The sequence below is a fragment of the Thalia democratica genome, chromosome 3 (genome assembly GCF_965202585.1).
Source record: "Thalia democratica chromosome 3, ktThaDemo2.hap1.1, whole genome shotgun sequence".
Classification (NCBI taxonomy): Eukaryota; Metazoa; Chordata; class Thaliacea; order Salpida; family Salpidae; genus Thalia; species Thalia democratica.
This window is the reverse complement of record NC_139167.1, coordinates 24,676,502-24,693,499: the sequence shown is the minus strand read 5'-3', so window position 1 is coordinate 24,693,499 and position 16,998 is coordinate 24,676,502. Positions and strand designations below refer to the sequence as shown.

At 26.9% G+C, this 16,998-nt stretch overlaps 2 protein-coding genes across 2 annotated transcripts; both read left to right on the top strand.

Moving 5' to 3' along the window:
• Window positions 1–1,374: 1,374 nt before the first annotated feature.
• On the top strand, window positions 1,375–3,774 carry LOC145831651 (uncharacterized). The gene is made up of 3 exons (XM_082938961.1): window positions 1,375–1,570; window positions 2,007–2,221; window positions 3,110–3,774. Exons 1-3 carry the CDS (start codon window positions 1,388–1,390, stop codon window positions 3,429–3,431), a joined length of 720 nt encoding a protein of 239 aa, XP_082795087.1. The 5' UTR covers window positions 1,375–1,387; the 3' UTR covers window positions 3,432–3,774.
• Window positions 3,775–4,042: 268 nt separating this feature from the next.
• LOC145832061 (splicing factor 3B subunit 2-like) lies at window positions 4,043–16,119 on the top strand. The gene is made up of 16 exons (XM_082939421.1): window positions 4,043–4,111; window positions 5,355–5,433; window positions 5,953–6,067; window positions 6,640–6,822; window positions 8,209–8,340; window positions 9,004–9,115; window positions 9,918–10,102; window positions 10,588–10,688; window positions 11,746–11,884; window positions 12,180–12,318; window positions 12,569–12,658; window positions 12,987–13,113; window positions 13,903–14,107; window positions 14,551–14,635; window positions 15,356–15,480; window positions 15,891–16,119. The coding sequence occupies exons 1-16, from the start codon at window positions 4,075–4,077 to the stop codon at window positions 15,954–15,956; spliced, it is 1,920 nt and encodes a 639-aa protein (XP_082795547.1). The 5' UTR covers window positions 4,043–4,074; the 3' UTR covers window positions 15,957–16,119.
• Window positions 16,120–16,998: the final 879 nt, after the last annotated feature.

The window sequence follows — 16,998 nt, the reverse complement described above, 5'->3', positions numbered from 1 at the left end:
GGGTTTGTGCGCGTCAGGCTAAATCAGGCTAAATCAGTTTTTTTTTAAAAAGTTGAAAAACGTCAGGCTAAATCAGTTTTTTTATTTAAAAATTTGAGAATCTCATTTTTTCTCAGTTCAAATGCTTGAAAATTTTTGATTAAAAAAAATTGAGAAATCTTTTTAAGATCAAATTAGGATGTGGATTTATTTCTTAATAAAGATTTAGTTATTAAAGACAAAATCAGTTAGTATTTGTAAAAATAAATGCTTTTGTTGAATCTCTAAAAAATTTTTAAGAATGTTCATTATTTTGTTTTGAGTAGATTATATACGTCATAAATATGAAAATTCATAAAAAAAATACAGTTTAAACATTACAGTTTAGTTCAATAACTTAGCTGTTTGTTTAAATTTGTTTACATCAGCTATGTTTTTCAGAGCTTGATTGGTTGAACTGTTTTAATTTCTTAATTGATTGATAGTTTTAATATAACACTTATTTAAAAACTTATCACTGAATTTGTTATGTTAAGGGCATACGGGTCAATAACCTTTTTCACAATTTAGTCTTATTTTATTTAGTTGTAATTAAGCTATGAGTTGCTTTTAACAAATTTTTAAAGCTTAAAATATTTTTGAGATAAAGCTGGTTGAATTAGGAGACTACAATAGTACTAATCAAGAACCCCCAATACCTAAAATGACTTCTAAAGGGGATTTTCCTTACTTTGAAAAAATGTCAGGCTAAATTAGTCTCAGTCAGGCTAAATAAAAAAAAAATTTCGCACGAACCCTGCTTAAGTTATACTAAAATTTTACCTTCTTTGAAAAATATTTAAGTAAGAATTTTTTATAATAATTAGTTTACCAATTTATCTGTTACATACAATTACTAACTCAACATATCAAAAAACTTATAAAAAAAGCATAAGTAAAAAGTTGTAAAAACAAAGATCATAAATAATTCATTGTTATGTATATGATACTATAAATATTTTTAGTAAAACAAAGTTATTTAAATTTATTATGTAAAGGTGCATTTATTAATGTTTTAAGATAATACACCTATTAAATTATTTCTTTACTTTGTTTTTGTTTAATTACACTATTTTGTTTGAACATCCTTACTATGACATCCTCCATGCACAAACCAAAAAGAGTGTAATTAAAACATTTTTTAAATAATTTTGTTCTTTATTTATAAACAAATAAGTTGTTTTAAACACAGTTTACTTAAAAGTTTAACATAAATGATGTGTACAACATTATAAGGAGTTGACTTATCTACAATAATAACTTATAGTTTTAGTTTGATAATTATGTAAATAGCAGCTTAAAACAATATTAATAATTACGTCAATGTTATAACAATTTCTATTTTTTACAGCTTTTTTTATTTATCATTATGAATCACCTGCTCAACATATCGAGGAGGACTCTTCAGCCTTCAAGAATCATTAAATTGAGAAACGCTTCAGGATACATCAAGGCTGATAAGGAGAAAATATTAAACTCCCCAGATGACAATGATAGAGCATTGGAGGAACTCGACCTGTCACTATTGAAACCGTTCCCTGAGTTCAGAAAGGTAGTTTTAATGGTTAAGATAATTTTAATGTTGATGAAATTGTAGCCTGGTTACACTCAATTAGCTAGAGAGTTTGTGAAATAGTTTGAGCATGCATTGAGAGTCAAAAATAAAAAAATTGCAATTTAAATTTTAATACTTAGCAGTATCAAAGCAATAATAAAATCCCTGAATAAACATCACATTTTTAAACAAAAACATAGTCATAGAAGATAGCTTGATATTTTGGAAAAAGTATAAAGTAACCTGAGTTATACAAAAAAAAAAAACAAAAACAATACCAGCACAATTATATTTTGATAGTACTTCAGAATACCATAAGAATAATAAAATGACTTATGGAAATCTTTAATATTTAAGACATACAAAAAACCCTAATATTTTGAAAAAAACCTTAAGAAACCTGAGTTTAAAAAAATGAATAATCAAAATAAAGGTAGCTGCCGGCCCGCTGATGCCAAAGAACTTGTACGACCTGACGTGGAAGCCTTGGAAGGAGAACAACACCAACCAGAAGATCACTGAACCGTACGACGTCGAGTGGGACGTGTATTGTCAGGAGCATGGGCACACCCCGGCCGAATACTTTGAATCGAAAGACTTTGAGGAGAGGTATGGGGACATGGAGTACATCTGGCTGGACTACTTTAGGTGACTTTTTATTTATCCCATAAATAAATGTGAATAAAAAATGAGTTCATTTGGCTAGACTATTTAAGGTACTGCTAATCATTTGTCTTTACTATTCTTTGTTTCTATATTTATGATTTAAATGAAGTTTTTTTCTAAGTAATTTTATTTACTTGATTATTATATTTTTTTGATTTTTTAATTTTTTGTCTGGTCAGAGTAAACGTTAAGTTGGGCAGGCAACAGTTTTTTAAAACTGGTTAAAGCTTTTGCTGTAATTTGCATATGGTAAAGTAATGCTTAAAATTCATATATTAACTTCATATTAAAAAGTTACATTTTTCTGCGTTAAATCAAAATAATTACTGATATGACATGTTATTAAGTCATCTTAGTGAATTTCTTCTAGCATAAAAGATGTTTTTAAAAGATATACCATTAAAAAACTTGTAAGCATGGGTAAACATTAAAAACAAAACTTCTGATCTATAAAGTATTGGTATATAACTAGTCAATACTTGAAGCTTCTATATAAGACCAAATTTTAACTTTTGTTATAAAGGTACGCTTACCCCTTTGTGCCCTTAATTTTTTTTTTATTATAATTTATGCACTAACGTTTAGATGATTAAAAACATTAAAAAAAAAGTTATGCTATCAAAAATTTAAAGTAATCATGTTAAAAAGACTAAATTAAAACATTTATTTTTATTTATTTAAAACTCACATTTCAGGAGGAAGAAGGGAAGGGTGCAGAAGAAAATATTAAAATTTTAATATGTTTTCAATTTATAGCTTTTATTAGCACTTTTTCTAATCATTTTAAAGTTATTTGAATTAAATTGAAGTAAAACGCAACATTAAAATTTTATTAATGTTGTATAAAATATATTAATAATTCAATTTCAGGAGGAAGAAGGGAAGGGTGCAGAAGCAAAAGACAAGGAGGTCGTGCTTGTTTGGGGGCAAGATAAACACCGCCTCCCCCTGCCCAATCTGCCGCGACCCCAAGATCCTCATCTCGTACAAGAACATCCCCCTGCTGAAGAACTTCATCGACCCCTACACATTGGACATTTTTACTAATTTGAGAACAGGCAACTGCAGGATGAGGCAGGGGCAGCTGGAGAGAGCTATCGAGATGGCCAGGAGCCTGGGGTACCTGGAGACGAAAGTGCTGCAGAAGCCTGTGGGTGATTACAATGAGAAATTTCACACTTTTGCCGTTTGAGTGATTGGTTGTTGAAGAATATCAGACATTGTTTTTATAAGTAGAACTTTTGATGAAAACAATTATTGTACTTTTATTGAGAGATAATTTTAAGTTCATTCAAGTTTTACAATTTAAATGTATTTTGTTTTGTTTGGATGTGTAAGATATAAAGTGTATGGATAAGTTATAATTTTTTGACAAAATATTTAATAAAATTTTTAATTTCTTTAACTGTTAAATAAAATCTGTTATCTATTTAAGTTTTTATAGTTTAAAAACAATATTTTTATTAAAACAGCGAACAAAAAGTCGTTTTGCTGCAATTTTTTTTCTGAATAGTTTTACAAGCACTTTATTTTAAGCAACCATTTTAGCTTGTTTATAGTTCTTTGTATTTTAAGATATTTAAATCTTAAAGTTTATAATTTTAAAATAATTATTTTAATACTTTAAAAGAAAAATATACAAGAACTGAATACCTAAGTGTATTTAAAAGTATAGATTTTATTGATATTTAATTAAGTTTAAAAAAAAAAACTGTATTTTATTGTTTAAATATTTGTAAAACTTACAGCAAAAATATTTTTATTAGCAAATAGTATAGGAAATACTAACTAACAATATGTTTCAGCTTTTTAAATAAGATTAAAAAGTAGTAAAAATGGCAGCAGTTGAAGAAGAACCTTTAGCACCTCCAGGTAACTTATTGATTTATTAAAATTTTCTTAAGTTTTTATTAAGTTTATTAAAACTTTTAGTTTTACCATTTTATGTTTATTGAATTTATTTTGTATAAAAGCTGATTAAGTATAACTAAGTCACATAATTTTAAAAAGAAAATTAGGTAGCTGCTTGAAGCTTACTCAAGATTGTAAATATAATTTTAATTAAAATTTGATGTTTTAATCTTAATTTCAAAAATAAATCAGTAAAACCTCTTTTATAAAAATATTAGTTTTTAAATTTTTCAAGTTCTATAAATCTCTATACAAGGCTGTCAAAAAGTAGATTTATACTAAAATCAGATTTTAAATCTGAAATTAAAAAATATGTTTTTATTTGTCAGCAGTATTTTTTAGTTAACATTCGATTGGTATAATAAGGACATAGGATGGTCCAAAAATTTTTTTTATACTAAAAATAACATTGGCTCTTATATGAAAGCTTTAATTACAAACTACCAGCCAGTTTTTATAGTATTTAAAAATCTTATTTAACTTATGAGATATTAATGTAATTTTTGTAAAAAGTTTCCCATACAAACGTATGAACTGAAAATCTTTTGGAGTCAATTTACTCTGAAATTTAAAAAATTGCTAAAAATCTATCTTCCCCTTGATATTTTGTGCTAGATTTCTCAAACTTTCAGGAAACATTCCTTATACAGTTTGAAATACTTTTAATGTTGTGATTTTTCAAAATTGAAAAAACTGCTGCTTTAAATTTTTCTAAAAATAAATGATATACCTTCTGTAAAAATTTGAAAAAGATTTGTTAAAAAAGTAAAAGATAAAATAGATTTTTAGTGAAATAGTAATTTCTTGCGTTTTTGGTTTGGGCCTTCCATTAGGAACCTATTGAGTTAACCAACTCAGCTTATATCTCTAAAATTACTTTTAATATTTTAAGCGGTTAATAATGTCTTATAGGCTAGACAACACTCTATAAAATAAGATCAATTTGTAAAAATCAAGGTGGACCCTCCTATGCCCTTAAATATTTATAACATGATTAATTACTTATTTCTGTCTGGTTAAATTACATATAAATTATTTACAAGTGAAATTGAAAACAATACATTTTTATTACTATCTAAAGTTTTCTTGTAATATTATGTTTCTACTATCTATTTTGCATAAATAAGTTTATACAATTCTACAACAAATCTGCTTTAAAATTTATAATTCAGTAAATTTACTATACATGTTTCTTATTTTTCAGGTGAGATTGAAGAAAATGCAGTCGATTTGGCTCTTCAGCAAGCAAAAATGAGACTTTTGCAAGAAAGTTATGAAAATCTGTTAGTTTATTTGCGAAATCATATTTTAATGTGTAATTTTTTCTCTTAGTTTTATTTAAGAAAATTTTTAACTGTTTTTAAGTATAATTAAGATTTATTTTGTATAAAAAAGAATTATTGAAATTTTAACTGAAAAGTTTTTATTGTTTATATACAAACCTAGTTGGCAAGTTATAATTTTTTTTTCTTAAAATTCATAATTTTTGAATTTATTTTAACTATTTTTTTCTCTATTCTCACGGTGATTAAATGAAAATTTTAAACTAAAACAGAGTTTAACTCTCGTTTCTTAAAACCTGTTAATTTTAGTTCACATTTTTTGTCAATATAAGTAATAATGTAAATTTTTAAGTATAGCATAGTAAACAAAGAAGGTGGCAGATTTTATACTATTTTTTTTTTAATTTTCACAGTAATTTTATAACTAATACTAAATTTTATTTCTTAACTTTTATGCCTAATAATTAATAAGTCTTTTACACAAATTCTATACTTTGTATTTAATTAATGTTTTCACAGCCTCCCGAAAACGAAGAAGGAACGTAAGGACGAAGAGGAGGCTCAGTACAAGAGGAGCAAGAGAAACAAGAAGAAGAGGGAAAGGAAGAAGAAGAAGCAGCTGGAGAAGAAACAGGTTGGGATGAGTATATAATATTAGAAAATTATTTATTTTATATTATTGTATAAAATTTTATAAGTTTTTTGGAGAAACAAAATTTAATTTATATCAATAATAATTTATAAGAGTGTTAAAATAAAATATAATAATTCCGTAGAAAAAACAGATTTGATTAAGCTATAAGTTATCTACAAATAGTTTATAAAATTTAGTTTTTAATAAATGTCTAAACTGCTCTCAGCTTTGAATAGAACTAAAAGCAATTATAATTATTTAAGCTTTTCCTTTAAAACAAGTTCCTGATAAATTTTGCAAACAAAAATAAAATTTTTTGTAATCAGTAACTTAAGAAATGTTAATAATTAATCCACAGTAAGTTGAGAAGTGAAAAACATATAATTTAAATTATTTAAAAAGGCATATTATCCGAAGTTTAATAATAAGCTCGTGTACTTAACTAACGTTTTAGCAAAAACAATTATCATAAAGTTTGAACTATTTTAACACAAAATTTTCCCAAAAAATATCTTGTAGTTGAGTAACTAATAATTAATTTTTTATTTAAACTTAAATTTATTCTCTCACAGCAAGCGGAGGAGGCGAAGAACAAGCCTGCCGAACCAACTGAGGAGAAACCGAAGAAGATGACGATCGATGACGTCATCAAGGAGAACGTGGATGTCGAGTACGTGGCTGAGCAGCCCGATTTCACCGACCCGCAGTACTTTCAGTTCAAACAAATATTCGAGGCGTTCAAGCTTGCTGAGAAGGTTATTTTAAGTATATCGTGTTAATAATATTTCAATGGTTTAGACTCTGTACTTTTGATTCATATAATTTTATAACTTTTTTCAATATATTTATGTATGTTATTAAGTTATGCTAACGCACATAACACATAACTAATTTTCCATACTAAATTTCCCTTATTTTTAATTACGGTAATCTTGATTATAGATATGTTCAGAATAGTTTTTTAAAATCTAAACAATTTTTAATTAGGTTAAACATATATAAAATATTGAAATTTCACTCATAAATAAGTTCTCATTTTTTGTATTCAGCGTTGCAAAGATCTGAAACTTCCAGCTTTTTGAAGATGACTTAAATAATGAAGGTAAATATATTATGTTCGATCACTACTGTAAACTGTTTTCAAAAGTTTAAATATATTATAAGGACCTGTCCCATTTGTAAGCAGTTTCACATTAAACAAATTTAAACCTTAATTAAAAAAAAAAATTGAAGTTCAATACTTTATAAAATGAACTTTTAAAATTTAGTTTATTCTTGATTTTTTTTCATACCTAGTACATAACTACCTATTGCCTTTATTTATATTAATTGATTCTTTTCTTACAGGTAATAAAGACCAACGAAGGAATTAGTTCAATATTTTTTACTAAAAAATTAGTTTGTACACTATTAAAAAACAAAATAATTCGAACTTTAATGTATTCAGCATCCTTGCATTTTTAACTAATTGAATTTCTAATCATTAAGTTTTTATAAACTATTTAAAAAAATCATAATAATTATCACCTTGTTCAATTCTTAATTACGAAAGGGGTATAATTAATATAGTTGATATTTTATCTAAGTAATTTTATCTAAGATATTTATAAGTATTCCTTATACTTTGTTTAGGTTATATTGCCATAACTTTTTATTGGTGTAACTGGCAAAAAAAACAATGAAATACATCTACTGTTTATTTTTTTAATAGTTAAACATAACTTAATTCGTTTCAACTTATTTTGGCCTTGTTTCTAATTAATATCAAAACATATCAAAATCATAAGTAAAAAGTGCCACTATGTACTACACAAATTGTAGTATTTACAATATTCAAAGTAAAACTTTATACATTTTAAAGGTATTGTTAATTTTAAAACTCATGTTTCATCATAATTAACTCTTAAGATCAAGTGAAAGATTGTTTGGTAGAGTAACTGAAGTTTTCATGCTGTTATAGTTTAGCTTATATTTTATTTACGTGGTTTTATATGTAAAATAGTTTAAAAATTTTTAATACTAATTAGTGGTATATGAACACACTAAATTTTTTCATCAGCTTTTGTCTCCAAGCTCAACTGTTTTACAATGCATGATGTATATATTTTCATGATTATAACAATACATACACCACATCACAGGTTGAACAGATCAAGGTAGAGGATGATTTCGAGTCAAAGTACCCGGTAAAGAAGAAGGACATTGTTGAAAAAGTGAAGGCTTTCGGTGAAGAGGAAGACTCGAGTGATGATGAAAAACCCAATGAAGATGAGGTTTGTGATAATTTGTTTAATATTTAGTAAACTTTAAGAGTTTGGGTTTAAGATTAGTAATGAAGAGTGGTGTTATGGTGAGGTAGAGGTGAGAATAAAGTTACAGTAACTGTATGTATCAGAACATATGATAGTTTTTAAGAGGTAGTTGATGTAGTGAGGTAGGTAAGTGAATACTTTGCAGTAGCATAAAAGTTTGCATGAAAAGATGAGATGCAGCAATGTGGAACTCCGTTTAAGTAAGCACTTTTGAGCTGACATGAGTGTAATTTATTAAATACAAATATTATTTAAATTTAGGCTTGTTTTAGCCATAAAATTTCTAATAACTAAAGAATTGAAAACTAGATTTTTAAATTATTTAAAATTTTGATTTTTTTTTCTATAAATACGTAATCTTACTATACTAGTAGCTCAGTTGATTTTTGCAAATCTATAAAAATTTTAAATAATAAGAAATAAGTTTTTAATCCACTAACTGAAGTATTTGAGTTAAATCAGTTGATGAAATATCTTGCAAGTTTTTATTTCATTATAAAAACTTTAAAATTTTGATTTCTAAAAGGTAATATATAAATACTGGTCGGTTGTTTTACAAAAAAAAAGTAATGCTATCTTATGTTGTGCTCATAAAATAATTCAAAAGTTTCAAATTTTAAACAGTCAGGGGAGAAATTGAGTAAGAAGAAAATGCGAAGAATGAACCGACTGAGTGTTGCTGAACTGAAACAAATAGTTTCAAATCCCGAAGTCGTTGAAATGCACGATGTTACTGGTTTGTTTATTTTATTTTTATGTAAACGAATAGTTTAAAATCTTTTATTATTTGACTTTAATTAACCCATAAATTCTAGCTTATAATAATAATTTGGTTACAATGATAATTATTTTTTACCTTATAAACTACTACTAACTTAGAAGTTGTTGCTAGTTTATTTAATTTAAGCTGCAATGCTATAACTAAGTGTGATTCATTTCATTCAATTCATTAAAATTTTGTCCTGTCGCATTGAGAATGACCTAGTTTCAACTTGAACATACTTGTTCTAATTTTACAACAAACATTTTATTTAATAGTAGCTCTGCACCCACGCTTGCTATTCCATTTAAAACTAAAAAAAAGTAATACAACTAGTTAAATATTTAGATCAAAATAGTAATAGACTTGGTTTAGTATAGTTTTAAATCCTGAATTATTTAACTTTAATTAACCCATAAATTCTAGCTTATAATAATAATTTGTTTATAATGATAATTATTTTTTACCTTATAAACTACCAATAACTTACAAATTGTTACTGGTTTACTTAATTTAAGCTGCAATGCTTTAACTTAGTGGGGTTCATGTTATTCAATTCATAAAACTTTTGTACGGCCACATTGAGAATGACCTAGTTTCAACCTAAACAAACTTGTTCTAATTTTACAACAAAAATTTTAATTCAGTAGTTCTGCACCCTAGCTTGCTTTTTTATTTAAAACTAAAAAAAAAAAGTACAACTAGTTAAATATGTGGATCAAAATAATAACTGATTCGGTATTTTTCATACAAAAAAATCAAAATTACCCAATCACAGCCCAGGACCCACGCTTGCTCGTCCAATTGAAAGCCACGAGGAACACGGTGCCCGTTCCACGCCACTGGTGTTTCAAGCGCAAATATTTGCAGGGGAAGAGGGGATTCGAGAAACCCCCGTTCCAGCTACCAGAGTGCATCAAGAACACGGGAATCACCGAAATGAGACAGGCACTTCAGGAGAAGGTTTGTTTGAAATTTTGTTGTTTAATTTAAACAAGTAAGTATAATTTTTTGTAATATAGCAGTAGACGAGCACTTAAGGAAAAAACTTAGTTTTCAAAATTAAATATTTATAAAAAGTTAAAATTTTGTTAAGTTATGTGTTTATCAAATTTTTGATGAGATAGGCGTTGCAGGAGAAGGTTTGTATGGAATTAAATTATGATATAAATGAATTAGTAGAGTTGTGTGCATATAGAAATTAGTTATTCGTTTCCAATGACAGTTTGTAGCATTTATTATTTTGTTTAGTTGCAAGTCAAAACATCATTGTCTTGGCTTGAATAAAAAAATGTGTAAGCAAATGTACAGCTTAATATAAAATATGTGCAGCATTGCTTTCCAGATATAAATCTCTTGAATTTGAAACGTTTCAAAGTTTCAAAATATCAAGTACTTGTGTTTTTCTGTAGTACTATTTTAAAAATAGTGTTTATATCTTATTATAGGAAGACGCCCGCACGATGAAAACCAAGATGAGGGAAAAAGTTCGACCCAAGATGGGAAAAATTGACATTGATTACCAAAAACTTCACGATGCTTTTTTCAGGTAAAAAATTAATTATTAGAAATAATTAAAAATGTATAATATGTTTGTTTCACTTTTTATAATAATTAAAAAAAAAAGTAATGTTAGAAACAAAGAATTAAAATATATTGTTGCCTAAAGTTATAACTTAAGGCCATGGGGGGGGGGTAGGCCATGTTTTTTACAAGTTGATCTTATTTTATAGAGTTTTTACTAAGCTTCAAATTGCTTTTTACCGTTTTTAAAAATTCAAATTAGTTTTTGAGATATGACCGGCCAAAGTCGGGCCGCATAATAGGTTCCTTATGGGGAAGAAAAAACTAAAACGGCAAAAAAAGACTAATGCATTCAAAATCTATCTCCTCCTTCATTTTTTAAGCAATCTTCTTCAAACTTTCACAGTCTACTCTTTATACAATAACAAAAAAACGTTATTTGTGACTTTAAAAAATTTTAAGTAAAAATACCTTTTTTTTTTTTTTTTAAATTTTTTTTTTGATAAAAAATCACTTTTTTTTTTTTTTTGTCATAAAACTTTTATTTTTTTAAATTACTAAAATTCACAAATAACGTTTTTTTCTCATAATGTAAGGAACATTTCCTGAAAATTTGAAGAAGATTGCTTGAAAAATGAAGGAGAAGATAGATTTTAAAGCCCGTTTTTAAAAACTCGAGAAAAACGGCTTTAAAGTTACCCTTTATATACCCTTTATAAAGACAACCCTTTATATAACCCGTTATAAAAAAAAAGTTACTTATTATTTTTAAAATCTAAAAAAAGCATCTGAAAGATTATGAAATTTACTATAATATAAGTCTATATGTTATTTTTGGTCAAAAAATGGCTCCTACCCCCCTATGGCCTTAATTTTTTATTTTGATATCAAACCGAAAATCAAATAGTTTGTTTTAAACAACTATTACACAAGTATTTCTAATGTTCAATATTATACATTATAAGAATATTGTATAAATATTAAAAAAATACAAATTCAGATTGAATTTTATCTAGATACCAATATTTATTAATATAACTAATCAAATTTTTATATTTTTGTTTACTGAAGTTTTCTTATAGATACCAAACAAAACCGAAGCTGACAATGCACGGAGATTTGTACTACGAGAGAAAAGAATTTGAAACTAGGTTGAAGGAAAAGAAACCTGGTGACTTGACTGAAGACCTTAAAATCGCCCTTGGAATGCCTGGAAAGGATGTAAGTTTTAAATTTATTTTAAGTTTTAATAAGATTCATAAGCTGATATTTTTTATAAATAAAGTAGTCTTTAAGTTTATATATTAAAAATATCCCTCTTTGTTTGACTTGTAAGACAACAAATCCTACAAATGAATATTTAGTTTTAAACATGAGCAATAATTTTAAGTTTTTCTTTAAAATAGCCCATGCAGCTTCAACTGTTACAAACTAAACATGAGCCAATTTTTATGTTTGATTGTTTGATAGAATACTTATAATATGTACTCATACTTACTACGAAATATATTAACAGTCCGGAGGCCAAAAGGTTCCACCACCGTGGCTGATCGCCATGCAACGTTACGGTCCACCGCCCTCCTACCCAAACCTCAAAATTCAAGGTTTGAACTCCCCCATTCCCGAAGGTTGCTCGTTCGGGTATCACGCCGGAGGTAAGAGTTGATTGCAAAATTGAAAAGTTTCTTAGTTGTTTAAAAAGATAAATAGTTGATGTTCAAAATATTATTTCTATACATTTTTGATTTAATGTTTCTAAAAATTGACTTTCTGCTATGTTAAAATTCTCTGGTGTAAATTGTATACCTTCATTATATTTAAACTGATAAGTTTTATTTAAGCACCTCTCAATTTTATTGACATAAATGAATATTTATACTCACAAAATCTAATTTTTATTACCAGGATGGGGAAAACCGCCTGTTGACGAATACGGAAGACCTTTGTATGGTGATGTATTCGGAGTTGCCGCCGAAAATCAGGAAGAAAAAGAAGGTTTGTTATGATTTGTATATTAGTTACTTATATATAGTTGTACGTCCTAATAATTATTTAATTAATATATGTATAGTGATGTTGTAGAGTTATATAGTATTTGGGTTCACGACTGTTCAAATTTAAAAAAATAAATTTAAAGGGTAACAACTCACGAGTAATGTATATTTTAGAATTTATTTTTAATTAACTCAATATTTCCCTCATAGACAACGATTTGTGGGGAAAGAAAAATTAATATAAATATATCAATTAAAATATATAACCCATATTTACACTACAAATACAATAACTACTTGGTGTGCTTTTACACATTTTATTACAATAGACAACGACCTCGCCAACGACTTGTGGGGAACGATGGATTCAGCTTCTGAAGATTCAGATTCATCAGACGAGGAAGAAGAAGAAAACGAGGAAGAAAATATCGATGGAATACAAACTCCTGCCGAGAGGTTTTTATTTATTATATTGATTATTTAATATTTATATAAAATGATTCGATACTCAAGTATCGTTGAATAAAGTTTTACAGTTTCACATAGACTTTCTACATCTCTACCAGTACATATTTTACTTTTGTTTATGATAACTTTTCGATAAGCAATGTTTTCAAAAGTACACTTTTACTTTTCTTGTGCTGGCAAGTTAATTGGACAGATGTCTCTGACAGTTAGATGCATGGTAAGGTTTTACCCAATGGATGTATCTTACATATTTTACAAAGGTGCGCATTAAATTTTTGGCTCAAGGCAAGATATTTGTAAAGTAAAAGCCATAGTTTAAACTGAAGCTTAAATAAAAATGGGTTTTGGAAATGAGATAGAAGGTTAAATTTTGTATACCAAAGCTTTATTTTAACTTAAGCTTGTCTCACGGCGCATGAAAATTCAGGCTTTGGCTCCGTAGACTGTCGTCAGTGTTTTATTTGAGAGTAATTAAGAGGTAGATGCCTAAAGACATAATGAAAACTGCTAAGCATGTATGGACTCAGAAATATTTTATATTGTATCTGTGTAAGATTTTTAGTTAGATAAATTCAATAAACGTTGCCACATTCTAAAATATAAGACACTCTCAAACAGCAGTATGGGTCACTCTGCCAAGGATTTTATTTGTATTCTAAAAAATGAGAATCCCCAAAATTACTCAATATTCGTTGTTTTAAATCAAAATATAACAATTAGACAACATTGCAAATATAAACCTTGGTTGTAGTATATATACCAATATTGTTTCCACAGCGGCATGGTTACCCCATCAGGAATCTCATCGGTACCATCCGGCATGGAAACACCCGACATGCTGGAGCTGAGGAAGCGCAAAAATCAGGAGGAGAGTGTCAACGGAGGGGAAACCCCGCAACTGTACCAGGTGATACCGCAGAAGGAGGCCAGCATACAGGGCAGGGCTATGATGGGATCAAGTCACGTGTATGACATGAATCAGGTAAATACTATTTTTTTATTATTGTTCAATTTTAAATACATATACTTTAATCATTTAATTTATTATTATGCTCATATGTTTTGAATATGAATGAATCAGGTATTAATATTATTTGTTTTTGTTTTATTAAATTACTAATTATTAATGTTTGGTTAAAAAACCTTTAAAAATTCATCAATCATATTTTTATGATGGATTGCTGTCAAGTTTATAACATAAATTAGGTTAATTTTTTTTTTTAGTTTTTATATATCATATATATCTTTTTAATTGATTAATATAATTGTTAAGAAATTAATTTAAATGTTCGATTAAACAATGTATAAGCAATTAAGCCATAATTAAAAATCAAAGTCAGAAAAATTTAATATTTTTACAACAATATTTGTAGCTTTGATTCACAATTAATGTCAATGTTTATAAATTCCCCTACTATAAAACAGGCGAGGAGGGTGGCAGCAGCAGCGCCATCTAACGACGTTCCAACAGGAGGTGTTGAAGTTGCATTGCTTCCTGAGGAACTTCAAGGTATTTTTATTTATATTTATATTTTAAACTGATAGTTCCAGTGGGACAACTTAAACTACACTTCATTTATAGCACTTTCAATGACTTGCAGTGTCGTATTAAATTGGATGTAAATAAAATACCTAGATTAAAATTTTGTATAGGGGTAAGGGAGTAGGTTAAAAAAAAAACTCATTTAAATATTATTATTGAAAGATTTGGGTATTGATTAAATGCAGGGTTTTCCAAAGTAGGCGATGTTGCCTCTTTTTTCAATGCATAGATCAATGCAGATCTAGTTTCTCATGCAAAATAAATTGTTCCCCAGTTGGGAAAAGTCCCCCCTAATGGCTTTCTTGCTATAGATATTACTGCTTTAATACTATGGAATAAGGGTTATACGTCAAATAAATGTTGAACTATGAAAAGTCATGTCTAAGTTTTTTTCTAAAAGGTTTAAAATAAGAGTTGGGCTAATTGTTATATTATAAGGTTAAGTAGCTGAGATACAACAAACAAGGTACAAAGTTGTTAAAAAATAAAAACTTAAAATGATCAAACTATAAAATTAGTTTTACAATTATAAATTTAAAATTAATTATAGAATAATAAAATTAATATGATAACAAATTGATAATAAACAAATAAAATAATCTTCAAATATCTTAGGGTGGAGATATTATGGACAAAAACGTTATTTAAGAGAAATAAATTATATAGTAATTATAAATGTATTATTAGGTGGTGATATAATGGATAAGGACATGATATCGGCAAAATACGACCAACAAGTGAGAAACCAGCAAGTCGGGAAACAAGGAGAAGATTTCTCAGATCTTGTCGCCGATCACACTGCGAGACAGAAGGTTCGTATAATTGTAAATTATCTTGAAGTTAAATTATAAATTATTATCACTCATCCTGGCAGAAAGTTTTTTAATCTCGTTTTTAAACTTTTTTTCGTAAAGTCATTAATTATCATATACTTTATCTCGATTTTAAAACTACCTTCCGTAAAAATCAGTTCCAGAAACTTTTTGATGGTTGACTTGTACAAATAACTATCGTAGTTTTAAAGGCGAAATTTATGAAATAGATTTACTCTTTTTAAATTAAAAACTAATAAATCTGCATACTTTTAAGATAGCACAGTCTTTCCTAGATATAACAAAATTTACAAAAAATATTTGAAACTTTTGTTGAAAAATGTAGATTTTTAAATATTTTATAATTTTGATTTGATTCAAATTTTACTAATTATCAATATTTTCTACAGAAAAAGCGCAAAGGTGCAGACACCAACAAATCATCTTCAAAGAAACACAAAAATTTCAAATTTTAATTTTATTCACTTTTATAGAATATTTCGTTTTTAGCACTAATATTGTGTATTTTAACCGATTTTTTTTTGATATATATAGCTTAATTTTTAGTCGCATTAAAAAGGATCTAAATTTAAATATGTTGTATATTCATGAAGGGTTTTAAGTTACAAATGATTTGATAGAAATTACACATGAAAATAAGTTGTAAGCTACTTGATTTTTTTATCATAAGTAAAAAAGACAGTTATTTATTATGTTAAAATAAAGTTAAGTTTCACGTAAACTAAGTATTAACCTTATTGTAAAATGTTTTTTAAATTTGAATATCTATAGTATATATCACTAGTTTATAGTAGATAATTATCTAAAATATCAGACTTTCAATAAAAAAATGTATTAAAATTTCAAGTCTTTGACTGCTAAATTAAAATGTAGTCTGTTGTTTTCATATTTCGGTATGACAAAGTTGCTAATATCAGTTAATTATATGATGTACTTTGTAAGACAACTTCGATAATATGTTTAGTATTAAAAATCAGATAAAACCAGTGATTCAAAGTTTGGAAGTATTTGATTAGTTTTAGACATGTCGCTTAAGTAGTTAAAACAACAATACTTGTATATTTATGTAATTTTGTTTTAGCCCGGTTTTTATAATAATTAATGAGTTTTTTAACCTTAAAGCAAGTCTTTGGGTAAAACAATTAACTCCACTATTAAATTTATTAGCAGAAGTTTTTTCTCTAATATTAATTAAAGATGTCTTATTTATCTATGAAATAAACAGGATTTGCCTAAAAACCTAGAATTTGACAATTTAGGCTTGAAAAACCTGGAAATTTTAACAAAAGTTACAAAAAAACCTGGAATTTTATATGTTCAGTAGTAAAATTTTGATTTGGCACAAAAATTCTATGGTATAATTAAAATGTTATGTTCACATTAAAAAGCAAATTTTATTTAAAAAAATTTGAAGAAGCTTTTCAATGTTGTTATACTATTTGATACAGTTTTTCACCTTAATTTTAAACTAAACATTAATCCTAAAACTTGTACTTT

Bases quoted from the DNA above. Each gene is read 5' to 3' on its own strand.
- LOC145831651 (XM_082938961.1), top strand. From the start codon at position 1,388: ATGAATCACCTGCTCAACATATCGAGGAGGACTCTTCAGCCTTCAAGA. The intron at 1,571-2,006 runs GTAGTTTTAATG...ATCAAAATAAAG, and splicing joins CGTTCCCTGAGTTCAGAAAG to GTAGCTGCCGGCCCGCTGAT. The intron at 2,222-3,109 runs GTGACTTTTTAT...ATTCAATTTCAG, and splicing joins ATCTGGCTGGACTACTTTAG to GAGGAAGAAGGGAAGGGTGC.
- LOC145832061 (XM_082939421.1), top strand. From the start codon at position 4,075: ATGGCAGCAGTTGAAGAAGAACCTTTAGCACCTCCAG. The intron at 6,068-6,639 runs GTTGGGATGAGT...ATTCTCTCACAG, and splicing joins AGCAGCTGGAGAAGAAACAG to CAAGCGGAGGAGGCGAAGAA. The intron at 10,103-10,587 runs GTTTGTTTGAAA...ATCTTATTATAG, and splicing joins GACAGGCACTTCAGGAGAAG to GAAGACGCCCGCACGATGAA.